Raw genomic sequence first — 12945 nt, 5'->3', positions numbered from 1 at the left:
TGACGGTGACGTCTAAAGGATGATTGGGTTTGTAGCGTGTCACCCTATGTCTGATTAGAGAAGAGCGACATCTGGGTTTGAACAGTCTGTTTTTTTATGGCAGCTGGTGAATGCAACCCTGCGATACCAGCATATGTTACCTCCACATACAAAGGTAACTACTACAATGAAAATCGAGGAAACCATATGTTGTTTGTTTTTGCTATTTTGGAAAACAAAATTTTATGATGGTTCCTCGGTGGACATGATGGCTTGGGGGAACCATGATGGACAGTAAAGGGAAGATGACGAGTTCTTTTTGGATGGAGCCGTGCAAGCAGTAAGAGGTGGTGTACTCAAGAGTGTTGAAAGTGGTGTTTCAAAAAGAGAGAAAACTTTAAAAAAAAGAAAAGGTTATGTTGTGTTCTACAAACCTTTGATTGTGAGCTTGACAAACAAAAGAAAAAAAAAACAAATCAGAATATGTGATGCCAAAGGAATAAAGTTTTTTATTTAAAAGCAAATAAATGTTCCTTTTTTTGTGAAAGGAATAAAGACTAGCTTTTGTAGTAAAAAAGCTGAAGTTACTTTAGATCAACTTAAAGCTAAATAAACTTATTAGTGCTAATTAATGCTAAGGAAAAAAGATCCTGTGAAATATAAAAAGCTTTGAAAAAGAACGTTAATTTGAGCCACGAATAAAACATAGCAAAGACTAAACAGAACAACAAAAACTTTTTGTCAAATAATAAATACCCACCTCTACTGCAATTTTAACCATCGTCATCCACGGCAACGTCAACATTTCCATCCTCAACAACATCATCATCTCATCAGCATCTCCAGCTTCATCATTGGTTCCACCGCCGCCATCTGCTCCAGTGTCCCCGAGGGAATTTTGCACCAGCAGCCCGTAGGTGCCAAGGTAGGCCGATGTATGCTCCTTTTTATATGTTCAATACTTAGAACGATACACAGAGAAACTTAGCTTGACACACATCCTGGAATAAAAATATAAGAAATAAAAAAAAAGAAAACAGAATAACTTAGGCAGCAAACAGGGTAGACATTGGGTTTCATATCTGCAGTCCGGTGATTGAACGGACGATACAACCTAGGAAGTAGGGTGAGCTCATTCTAGGGCACTAGGAATACACTTTAAATAAAAGACCCTTTGGTCGTTTAATGTTGTCCCTGCAGGTTGGCTAAAAGAAAAAAAAAAGAAAAACAAGAAATTATATATTTTTATTGAGGATAAGACATTACACGAACTACCTATACATACTTACCAAGAACATAAAAAGGGAGATCCAGGGCACCTCCGCTACCAAATTGTCTTGCTATCCAGGGGAGCCGTCGTCGAAGCATTCCAGTCCGGCGATCTGACAGACGCAACAAAGGCACTTTTCTGAAAAGAAAAAAAAACAGTTATATATATATATTGTAATTTTTTTATTTTTTTTTAAGTCCTTTTGGATTGATTTTAGAAGTTTGATTTGTTTTAATCTTTATCTAATTAATTGAATTTCTTACTTTGCATTGCCTTAAAAATTGCGTTTTTTTTTTTTTTTGTTTTTGTAAATTGCAGTAATTATAAAGCTTTCTTTAACATTTAAATATTTTGATCAATGTTAATTTAACGTATAGAATCAAAATCAGAGGATGTAACCTCTAAATAAAGCCCATACATACCTTTTATAACGTAGAAATGAAATTCCACTTGGCTTAGTATTCTCATTTCGCTATGGAAGAGTAGATCATTAAGGTAAGGAAGGGGTAGTGCACCATGCTGTAGAGGGGGAACGGGGAGACGATTCTGGGGTATCCAAAACTGTTGGACAACGGATACCATGGTTGGGGTGGGCCGTCCAGGGCACTGTAGGATGTCTCAGTGCCCCCTGAAGAGCGAATCCATAGCGGTAAGTGCGAGTAAGAAGGCGAATAACGTGCCTGCCGTAAAGTAAGTATGACCCTGTGTTGTTATCCCATCCAGAGCTGGTTTCAATTTAGTTTTTTTTGTCAGCTGTCTCTGGACATGGTGTGTTGGCAAGAACCGCGCCCCAGACTGAGCCACAGCCGGAGCTCTAACGCCAACAGCCAGCGCCCGCCAGCACACTATGTCCCCTTTCTCCGCTGAGACAGTTCGGACCCTCCGGGGTCCACGACAGATTAAAACGTGTAAATTATGGATTTTAACAGTTAAAATGTGAAAAAAGGAACAAAATGAAAAATGTGAAAAAAATTTAAAATCCAAACCAAGCATTTGACCAGGATGGACTTATAGGGTGAAGTCATGTGAACAGCTGATTAATTTTTTTTTTTTTAATTTGACATAAACTCAAGTGTCAAATATTGGCACTTTGCACTTTCATGTGAATGTGTAATGTTTATGTGAAAAAGAAATACTTGGAAAAAAAAATACTGAGCTTTCATTCCGTCTTTCGTGATTGAGGTTTTTGCATTAATTAATTAACATTATTAATAATTATTTTTGGTATTAAGAAAACCTTGGTATTGCCTTTCTGGACCGTCTAAAATATTATTTTTTAATTTAAGGGAGCTCTCTAACTTTGATGATATTTTTTGGAATTAAAGCACAAGGAAACACAAACTCAATAGGTATAATTTTGGTCATTAGTTCGCCAGGCCATATTAAGTGTATTGACAAACAAATTGCTTGGTCACTTAGATCTTCCCTGAGAATCTCCCCTCGAAATCGTTGACTGTCCGCAGTTACCCATCCATGAATAGAACAAGCTTAGTCTGGGGTTTATGCCAATCCCATTGACTATAGCTCATCTAGACAAAAGGTCTCACGCGAACAGCTGACCAGGTTTGACGGTATAAGATGTCAGATTTTTTTTGCATTCTCATTGTTGTCATCTTCTTTCTCGCATATTCTCAGCTCATGTATACGCACACGCTCACACATTTCTTTATGTGTGTTGGCAAAACGTCGATCAGCTTGATGGCTGCATCAACAGTTTTCCAATTAAGCCCACTGACAATATGTGACATACGTTGTTATAAGCGGGGCATACATTTTGGACGTTGACATTAAGCCTTTGGGAGCTAGTGGTAATTATGTATATGGATCATTTTTAATTTAGGAACAAAATTTAGAACTAACCAGTGGGCATATATTTTGCATATTTGTTCTTAAATAAATAACAAATTCTAAATTTTCGCGATGAAAATCAATATTTTTTACGATTACTTTAAATTGATTATAGATTTTGAAACCAAAAAATCTTGGAAATTTCATTCAATAAAATGTTTCTTTATTACTTATGGTAAATGTTAATAAAATATTACGATATAATTGAGATTTTTGTGATGTCTTAAATTTTTCACTTTTATATCTTTTAAGAAAATGATATTGATTTTGAAAAATTCTACTGATTTTTTGATCAGATGGTTGTGACATTTACTTTTATAAACAAACAAACAGTGTTGCACATTTGTTGTTGTGCTAATGACCTTACCTCTTAATTCTACCATGGGTTAAGCCAAGCCATCAGCCATCACACAATTTTTTTTAATTTTTGGCAGTACTTGGCATTGGGAATGTCAACTTGTTCTCTTATTACATTCATTTTTGTTTACGTTTTCTCCTATTTGATGACATTTTCAATCGGCAGATTTGACATCCTTAATGATGTTAATGGGGCTATCCACTTTATGTTATCGTAAGTGACCTAACCTTCTATTAGTGAATCCTGATATCAATAGTTTTGTTTTAATTAAAATTTTACAAATATTTTTACTTTTTTCCCCCTTTTGTTTTGGCAGTTTGGCAAATAGCGTTACCAGACTTAACCTAGTTCTAATTTTGCCTTTTCGGCCGAATAGCTGTCAAAACGCATTAAAAAATGGTGACGAAGAAAATGCGAAAACATTTCGTTGAAGTGGTACTGAGTTCTATAAGCAAAAAAGTAGTGACATGTCGTTGCGCCAATACAAATTTCCCATCAAGTAATTGCCAATGTAATTAAATGCTCACGAAATGGGCACCAATCAACCCTGTTACAATGATATTGTCTTTGTTGTTTGACTTTTGTTTGTGTTCTGACAAAGAAAAGAGTCCGTCGGATTTTGCAATGATTTTATAGGCATTTTCGCTGCGGATGAAGTCAGTACTAGGCTTTACTCTTGAAACTTTTTGCGTTTTATGCATTTTTGACCTTTTTGTTGCCCGATTCAAGTATTTAGGCTCAATGATAAGATGCCTTCTTTTTATAGCGTGCTGCAGAGTGACACCTCTTTAACCAAGTACTACTGACTTTTCGCCCGAACAACGTCAAAACGCATAATAAAAAAAAATTGTGACGAAGAAAAGGCGAACACATTCCGTAAAAGTGGTACTGAGTACTAAGCAAAATAGTAGCGACTTGTCGCTGTGCCAAGACAAATTTCGCATCAAGTTATTGCCAATGAAATTAAATGCTCACAAAATGGGCACAAATTAACTCCGTTTCAATGATGTTGTCTTTGTTGTGTGTTGTTATTTAACTTTTGTTTGTGTTCTGATAAAGAATAGGGTCCGTCGGATTTCACAATACTTTAATTTTAGATGCGAATGAAGTCAGTACTAGGCTTTTAGGGAGAAGTTCTTTACGTGTCGAAGTACCTCACAAATATCGCCAGCATTAGGAGGGGATAACCACCGCCGCAAATTTGTTCTTATGCTCTCAACGGACAAGCTAACATTTGCTCTACGGTGGCCTGATAACGAATGAAGTCAGTACTAGGCTTTAATACTGTCAAACCTGGCCTGTTAACACATGGTACAATCAGTATGAACTTATAAGGTGAGGTCATGGAAACAGCTGAGTATAATTTTTTTATTTTTGTTTTGATTTTGCAGTAAATCTAAATGTCAAAGGCTTAATATCACAGCTGTGATTTTTTTCTACATTCTTAAAACGATGTTTCATTCGATCCGATATTCCACACATAAGAACAAAACTGTGTTATAAAGATGAAAATATAAATATGAAAAACATTTGGTGATAAGCTTTAAAGCAAAAACCCCGTTAACACTGTTTTTAAATCCGTATTTAATGGCTGGATCATCTGTTTTCCCTTTATAAAATCAGCTGACTAGAGCCTTAAATCCGGATTTAATGAGCATTGTAAACGGGATTAAAGTTTATTTATAAAACTACTTTGACATTTCAATTCGACATTTAAGCCATTTTCAATGGCGTAAATGCAAATATCAGAGTGGTTTTAGCGGAAGTTTTTTCCAAGTTTTCTTCTTCAAATGTGTTTTAGGTTGTATTTTGGAATATCGGATCAAATAAAACAAAGTTTTAAGGTCTTAGAAAAAATAAAATCTGTGTTAACAAGCATTTGACATTAAGATTTATTACAAAATCGAAGGAAAAATTAAAAACATTATACTGAGCTGTTCGCATGACTTCACCCCATAAGTGTATCCTACTGTTAACAGCTGTTCGGGTGAGACCACCTTTTTAATCCGCTATGGCGCCCTTAGTATAAGTAGGACCATAAGTAGAACTTTTGACAAACATCCACGACAAAACACAATTTAGGTAGGGCTTTTTGTCGGAGTGGCAAGTATTAGCAGCTGTTTTCTAAATTGTTTAATTGTCACAAAATCTTAAGTTCTTTTTAAGAATTATTATTGCCTTTTTTAAAGTCAGAAAAGCCAACAAGTTTGCAAAGAGGATTATAATGACCTCGGCCACGGTAAGAAATGTAAGAAGTTTTCAATAAGTTTCCTTTGATGTTGTCCGTGTTGTTAACTGTCCAAATTATCTTTTTGTAAACATATATGTATTCTTAAGGATAAAAGTACCTTTAATTTTCATTTAAGGTACCACTTCTAGATGACGATACGATTCCGTTTGGTGAAGAGGATGAGATGCAAGATCCAAACTCTGCAACAAAAAAATACTCGTACGTACATCTTTCTCCATTTTCATTTGAGTGTCCCAAGTTATCATGTTATTAATATTGTTTGCAAATATAAAAACGCATTCTACCTATTTTTGTGAATAAACAAAATAATAAATATGGCGGTCGGTTAACAAGCCGGGACATCGTCCAATTGTGGATGTAGTACATTCTAAGCGATCTAGTTGAGGATTTTAGGTCTTTAAGCTGGTACTATATTCGTATTCCACCGTTGAAAACTCGTGTTTTTCGCGATTACTTTTTTGAAACAATACTTTAGAATGAAATTCGCAAACAAAATATTTTTTTTTTCTAAAACCGAAACTTAACTGCACCGCTTCTATGGAAGCAAGTCAGTTCCAGTTTGACCTAAAGGAGTCCTATATCGCTAAGGGCTGCCGCCTCAGTGTACAACAACGACAACCATTACTGTAGTACTGGTACAACGACAACCATTACTGTAGAAGTTATAAGTGCACGGATCCACCCACGAAGAAGTCCTTTAAATTCTGGTTCGGTTTAGCCATTTCCGTTCGTGGGTGGTTCTTTTCGTACCGTATGTATTTCTGTAGATAACCGATCGCCATTATTATGGTATTTGAGTATTAGCAGCCAGATGCCTGTCATATACAACTAATCTAGCCAACTCCATCCTTGTAATTCCTAAGATATGCAGAAATGGTCGGGTGGTCCTTGTTCTCAGTCCAGGGAAAAATGGGTCATATAGACCAATCTTAGTCTTATTTCCGGTCCCAAAGCCACTTGAGGCGCTACATCTTTCCGCTTGAATTCATCCCTACTTCGGGCAGATCATCAGAACGGATTTCGAAAAATTTTCAGTAAATACGGATAAACATTCACGTCAGCCACATCACGGGCTGCCTAGAGATGATAAACATCTACTATCTACACGAAGAGACTAAGATCCTCACAATTTAAAAATCATAGTGATCGCACCCCTAAGGACCATTATGGACTGTCTACAGATGACAAACATCGGCCAACTACACGAGGAAACCAGTTCCATGACTGCCGGTTGAACGTACCGGATTGGCCAAAGGCTACCGCCTCAGTGTACAACACCCCGCTCCAACGACAACACGAGGAAACCAAAATCCCCAGAAGTTCCAAACCGTAGTGAACTTATCTCTTAATAGCAATTTCTGATCTATGACCAGGAAAATCGCTCAAATGTCACCTATTTGTTTTCAGCCCCTCATATAGAACAGGCTTGCAAGATATTCCTCAGGATACCAATAGCAGCCGAATATCGTCTTTGCCAATGATGAAAAAGCTGGCCCAATATAGATGCGCATGGCTCAATGTTAGACGATACTGTCATCAATATCTGCCCTGCACTTAGCCCAGGACTCTATGACACAATTCATTTATTTACATGCCCTGAGAAACCAACTAATATGACTGCAGAATCATCACGCTCCAATTGAAGAGGCCATATTCCTGGAGTAAATGCGTCTACAACAACAACAACAACAAATCTAACTTTAGTATCGCTATGAACCGCTTCAATTGAAGCGCCCAGATTCCTGCATCTATAGTTAAGTCCAAATCCCAATTTATATACCGAACGTGGCTGCAACAGAAACAATATGTATCCTATTTTGCTTATTGGGTCTATCAGTCTAAAATCAAAATTCCGGATTTTAACGACTGGTGCAAAAATAAAAGTTTGTCGTTCAAAATCGAAAGCTCGATTTTAGACCCATGCCTTTTTGTACAAAAACAAGAATTGGTTGTAGATTGCAATTCGGATAACCGCATATTGAGTATTTTTAGGACCTTTCAAATTGACTCACTATAAGTCCATGTCCAAAGTATATTTTGTGCACGGTAAACATTTTTGTTTATGTTTTTAATTTGTTTTCTCTGCTTCCAGACACCCCTACGTTACATTCTTCCACTTATTCTTCAGAGGAGCTGCGATAGTTATATATATGTTCTGTGGCTGGTTTAGTGACTCTTTTATCAGTAGTTTTGTGTTTGTGGTTCTATTTTTGTCAGCAGATTTTTGGACTGTGAAGAACATAACGGGTCGTTTACTCGTTGGATTGCGCTGGTGGAATTATGTAGACGATGAAGGTGTTTCCCATTGGGTGTACGAGTCAAAAAAGGTATGCTGTAAGAAATGTTGACATTTTTCTTTAACGTAAGGTATTTTGTTCTTAGGGGAGGGTGAATAATAATGAAGCACGTATTTTCTGGTTGGGACTAATATTGTGTCCAGTGTTTTGGAGCCTTTTCTTTATTGTTGCTCTTTTTGGAATGAAATTCAAATGGCTGCTATTAGTGATGATTGCGCTAGCATTAAATGGAGCAAACTTGTACGGGTACGTTAAATGTAATTTTGGAGCAAATAAGGATTTAAATTCAGCCGCAACAGACTTTGTAAAGACTCAGATCTTTAGAAACGCCATGGACATAATGACAAAACCAACTGCACAACCAACAACAGCGCGACCAACCGGAGTAATCTAACTTAGTTAATAGTTGAGATATAGATTGGACAGATTTGTAATTCCATAGATGTCGTTCCTTTCAATAGTGTGTATTATTTTATTTGACTAAATTAAAATATATGATAACAATCTTATTCTATAAATATACATATTTTGAAAAAGTAACGTTACAAAAAACGTCTTCACGAAATCACAATATAACATACAAACAAAGTGAGGAAATAAATAATTGCATCATGTTTTTAGTTTTGCCAGTAGCTCCTGTATTTGAATTTTATATGCTTCCTTGCACTCTTTCAGATCCAACTCCAGTTCTTCGCAGCGTTCAACTTTTTCGCCGTACATTTGCAAAAGGGCGTCGTATCGTGTTTGCAAATCATTAAAGCTCTCCTCCATTAGTTCATAAGAAGATAATTTCTCTTTTATCTAAATGAAAGATTCAAATAAGTAACTTGGCATTTATTGGAATTAGGTGGACCATACATTTTCCATTTCAATGGAAAGTTGAGAGAGTTCTTCCTGTAATACACTTTTTTCGGCCTGTATGCGTGAAAGCTCCCACTGAGCCTGAGCAAGCTCCCCATCCCTCTGCTTTAGCATTGATTGCAAATATTCGTAATTGTTTGCAGTGTTATTACTAACGTAATGGAAGTTTACACCTTGTCCATGTAGCGATCGCCCATGGGTCATACAGTCTAAATCGTCCTGTTAAAAAAATCAATTATTTCAATTCACTTTCCTTCAATTCACTTCCCTCGAAACAACTTGTTAATATTACGCAAATGAAGTGACAAATGTGGTAAATTTTTATCAAGCTTTCTTAGATAAAACTTGAGAAAACTTTTACCACTAGAAATTTAGTTTTAGTTTTCTTCTTTAGATTATAAATAAGAACAAATTGTTTTTAAGGGAAAGGTGATAGCGAGGCGCAGAACACGCCCGTAGTAGCACCTCTTGTTGCTGCCAATCTATGCTGCCACCATCTTCAAGAGAATACCCCGTGGTACTGGCAGCAGGAGAGTTCCTATTCCCATCTGTCGCCAACGGATGATTTAACTCGATCATCGAAGTGACGGATTGTTCTCTCTCCTTGTGCAAACACTCAACTGATGCACTTCGCTTGCTTTCAGCATCATCTATATATTGTTGATATTGTAAATCTTCAAGTACTTTGATTTTTGTCTTTGATTTTTCCAATTCCAGCAATGCTTCAGAAAGTTTTCTATTAAAAATTTATATTTATATTTTTTTCAACAAAATCTAACAACTTATCAAGATATTTTGATCTTTAAGTTACCTGTTATGTTCCATTTCCTTCTGATTCAAATCCAACTGCAGGGCAATTTTTGTTTTTTCTTCTTGGATGACGGCTTGCGCTAATTTTTCTTCAGTTTCTTGGCAACGAGATTTTAATGCATCAATCTTACGTTTTGACGTTTCCTCAATGTTTTCTAATGTTTGAAGTCGTTCTTGACACGTTTCAAGCTTCGCTAATAGACATTTTTCATCTTTATTCCACTTATTGGTTCTTTGATTTAAAGTCTGCTGAAGTGACTCTAAATGGCGTATTAGAGGAATTGTTGATTGGCTGATTTCCTGTGTGCAGGTCTCAGCCCTAAGTTCCGCTGCTTCCAAACGATCCAATATATGCCTGTTTTCTTCCCTTAACTGTTGCTCTCTTTTCATTGCAGCAATTTCTGAAGAGCGCAATTTGTCGGAAAACTCTTGTAATTGTCTCTCGAGCTCCTCTTTTTCAGCTAGAATCTGTAGTTTCTCCTTTTCGACTGTCTGCATTGTTGTACGAGAAAGATCCGACTGTTGCTTAGATCTTTGTTGTAATTCACATTTGACAGCGTCGAAACTGCATTGTAATGTGTTAAGCTTTTGTTGGGTATCATCGAGTTTACTTCGTAATAAACTATTTTCTTTATCTATCCTTTGGTTCTCGGAAGACATTTTATGAACAGCTTCAATTTGGGTTCGTTCTACGTCTTCTTTTGCTGAAAGGGTTTTCTTTAGACGCTCCACCTCTTCGTTAGTGGAAATGTATTGATCTTTCGTGGTTTTTAACTGCACTTCCAATGTTTTTTCCTTCGAACGTAGTTTTTTTATAATATTAGACTGTTGCAAAATTTCTTTGGAGAGTTTTTCTCCTTCTTGACGTAGCTCTGCTACCATACATTGACTTTCAGCCAAAGCATCTGTTAAATCATTTTTCGGCATTTTCATTTGTAGTTCCTTTATCTCTGTTCGTAAAGCATCACGTTCTCTTATACAATTTTGAAATTTTTTTTCTAAGGCTGATAGCCTTTTGGTATACTCTTCGGAGGGCTGCATGCCTACCAATGACATTAATTCATTGTTACGTTCTTGCAACTGCGAATTATGCTGCTCTGACTGAAGCAGACTTAATTCTCTGGCCTCAATTATGCCGTTTAACTCCGATATACGTTTCAGTAACTTTTCCACTTCATCTTCAGAAGGTGAGTCAATTGATAGTATCGATATTTCTGAAGGTTCTCGACAATGTCCACTCTTCGAAATGCAACTGTTCGTCTTAACAGCTGTATTGCTCCCCGACATTTTCTCAATTTTCGAAGGGCTGGTCCTGGTTGTATTACTTGCTGTGCTTGACCCGTCGCCGTTTGGATTCGAAATTATTTCAATATCAGAGGACGTAGCTGTTTCCATTTCATCATTGGAAGTATGTGCTGAAGTTATGTCACTCTTGCAATTTTTACGTGGTCTAGTAGAAATTTTCTTATCGTGCTCATCAACGCATTTTGCTGATTGTATCTGGACATCCTCAAAACTTTGAGTTGAATCTGAGTCAATAGCTTGAAGTTCATACGCAATATCTTCCCTGGATTGCGTAAATATTCGTCTACCAACATCTTCATTCAAACTGATCGTTTGCGATGGATCTGTAAATTATTGACATTCAAATAAGTGGGAATATGCTCTTACCAGTAATTCTTTTATTTTTTTGAACAATGCTTAGTTATAAATCGAATAGCCGATATAAAGGCTTTTCCAATAAATGCTTGATGGCTTTTTTTAATAAAACGCAAACCATTTAAGATATTTTAAATATTGCAAATTTATTATAGGCTAGAAGTACAATCAAAACATTTATGAATGGAACTCGAATTCCTATCAATACCTGCGACCCATTTTTCTATTTTCCTTTCAATGTTGGCTCTGAGCTCATCCAACGTCGTCTGCTTGTTGGCAAAGACCAATGACTTGACGAACCCCCATAGAAAATAGTCTAGAGGCTAATCGAATGTGGCTTGTCGTAGAGGTCCATATCTTCCAATTCAGGCCAAAAATAATCAGTAAGCAGGGAACGATTGGCATCGTCGACGTAGAAACATGGCCCAATGGCACCGCCGACATGCAAACAGCACCAACATTTTTTTTGTGGATGAAGTGTTGCATATTTCGTTTATTGACAAACCCAATAAGTGCGTCAGTCTAAGAGTGCGTTCACAAAGTCGTCAAGTCCCTATTGGAAGACCCTTTACAATTAAGTACATACATTTAGCACTGGCTTTGCCAATTCTACAATTTACGCCAAATGCTTGCAATATCATACTTATTGATGGGGTACCCTACCCGCTACAATACGAGTATCTGCATGAAGTGGCTTACCTTGTAAGTGATTTTTTTCACTATATTCCAATTTGTTATCTTCTGCATTAATAATGACAATACCCTCGCTGGATATATCCGGTAAGTTAACATCTATATCGGTTTTCAGATTATCGGATACATCTACTTCTGGAGAAACGTGGTCTTCACTCATCGCCTGGTCCAGTGAGTACTGGTCACTTTCAAATGCAGGTGTATTGATTTCCGTCTCTTTATTCATGCTTTGGAATTGTGGCTCTGCGTTGTCGGTATTTTTTACGGTTGTTATTACAATATCATCGCAGGATTCAACGGGATTACTAGTATTATTAGGATTTGAAGATCCATCTTCCGCAAGTAAGTCCTCCTCCTGTATATCTAGGACCTTATCGATTTTCTTTTGCGCTTCCTTGAGTGCTTTACTGGCCAAAGTGGCGAAATTTTTTGTATCAAACCAACTCATTTTCCAGTCAAATGTTTACACAAGTTGAGATATACACGAAAACATTTTCATTGTTTTATTTCGCGATATTTTACGTACTTATTGACAGATCCAAAACACCACATATGGTGCAATGGGTCTTTACACATTAGGAAATCCCAATTGCAGTCCAGACGATACAACCTTGGCCAGCTGCATGGCTGAATTATTTGAAGGTTGTCTCTCAGGCAAATTTATACAATTTATAGCCCAGCTAATGGAATTTTTCTATTTTTATCCAAATCCCACTAGAACGTTAAATGCTTTGTTTGGATTTGAAAGGTTTTAAGATTTTTATTATTTTAGGCTATGTGTCGAATGGTAGCAAAGTTGTAGGGATAGTAAAAATATGACGTTAAGTGTGGTGAATAATTTTTGAGTAGCCCAGGGGCTAGTAAGATTTTTGACAGCACAGCAAATTTTGACGTTTCATTGAGAAAAGTCCCATGTCAG

General features: G+C 36.7%; 2 protein-coding genes and 1 long non-coding RNA gene across 4 annotated transcripts; 1 reads left to right on the top strand and 2 right to left on the bottom strand.

Annotated features, from left to right (window-relative positions):
* Nucleotides 1-504: 504 nt before the first annotated feature.
* Nucleotides 505-2139, bottom strand: LOC131996680 (uncharacterized). Its single transcript, XR_009397929.1, has 3 exons — nt 1672-2139; nt 1269-1387; nt 505-1184 (listed from the first exon to the last, which is right to left on the bottom strand). It is a non-coding gene; the product is annotated as an uncharacterized LOC131996680 (long non-coding RNA).
* Nucleotides 2140-5559: 3420 nt separating this feature from the next.
* Nucleotides 5560-8543, top strand: LOC106093082 (uncharacterized Golgi apparatus membrane protein-like protein CG5021). Of its 2 annotated transcripts, none has more exons than XM_013260067.2 (4): nt 5560-5703; nt 5822-5904; nt 7799-8033; nt 8089-8543. In XM_013260067.2, exons 1-4 carry the CDS (start codon nt 5680-5682, stop codon nt 8395-8397), a joined length of 651 nt encoding a protein of 216 aa, XP_013115521.1. In that variant the 5' UTR covers nt 5560-5679; the 3' UTR covers nt 8398-8543. The 2 variants fall into 2 exon arrangements, with proteins under 2 accessions (XP_013115521.1, XP_013115522.1); XM_013260068.2 differs by having other exon boundaries at nt 5561-5694.
* On the bottom strand, nt 8452-12588 carry LOC106093081 (TATA element modulatory factor). The gene is made up of 5 exons (XM_013260066.2): nt 12033-12588; nt 9676-11302; nt 9330-9600; nt 8862-9083; nt 8452-8804 (listed from the first exon to the last, which is right to left on the bottom strand). The coding sequence occupies exons 1-5, from the start codon at nt 12472-12474 to the stop codon at nt 8613-8615; spliced, it is 2754 nt and encodes a 917-aa protein (XP_013115520.2). The 5' UTR covers nt 12475-12588; the 3' UTR covers nt 8452-8612.
* Nucleotides 12589-12945: the final 357 nt, after the last annotated feature.

The sequence above is a fragment of the Stomoxys calcitrans genome, chromosome 4 (assembly GCF_963082655.1).
Source record: "Stomoxys calcitrans chromosome 4, idStoCalc2.1, whole genome shotgun sequence".
Classification (NCBI taxonomy): Eukaryota; Metazoa; Arthropoda; class Insecta; order Diptera; family Muscidae; genus Stomoxys; species Stomoxys calcitrans.
Note: the sequence above shows the minus strand (reverse complement) of the source record. Positions and strands in the feature narration are given on the sequence as shown.

What these genes read in the sequence shown, in the direction of transcription:
- LOC106093082 (XM_013260067.2), top strand. Translation starts at nt 5,680, where the DNA reads ATGACCTCGGCCACGGTAAGAAAT. An exon ending in TCTGCAACAAAAAAATACTC is followed by an intron (nt 5,905 to 7,798) that starts GTACGTACATCT and finishes CTCTGCTTCCAG; the next exon opens with ACACCCCTACGTTACATTCT. An exon ending in GGGTGTACGAGTCAAAAAAG is followed by an intron (nt 8,034 to 8,088) that starts GTATGCTGTAAG and finishes TTTTGTTCTTAG; the next exon opens with GGGAGGGTGAATAATAATGA.
- LOC106093081 (XM_013260066.2), bottom strand. Translation starts at nt 12,474, where the DNA reads ATGAGTTGGTTTGATACAAAAAATTTCGCCACTTTGGCCAGTAAAGCA. An exon ending in TGAAAAAAATCACTTACAAG is followed by an intron (nt 11,303 to 12,032) that starts GTAAGCCACTTC and finishes AATAATTTACAG; the next exon opens with ATCCATCGCAAACGATCAGT. An exon ending in TAGATTGGCAGCAACAAGAG is followed by an intron (nt 9,084 to 9,329) that starts GTGCTACTACGG and finishes TTTTTTTAACAG; the next exon opens with GACGATTTAGACTGTATGAC.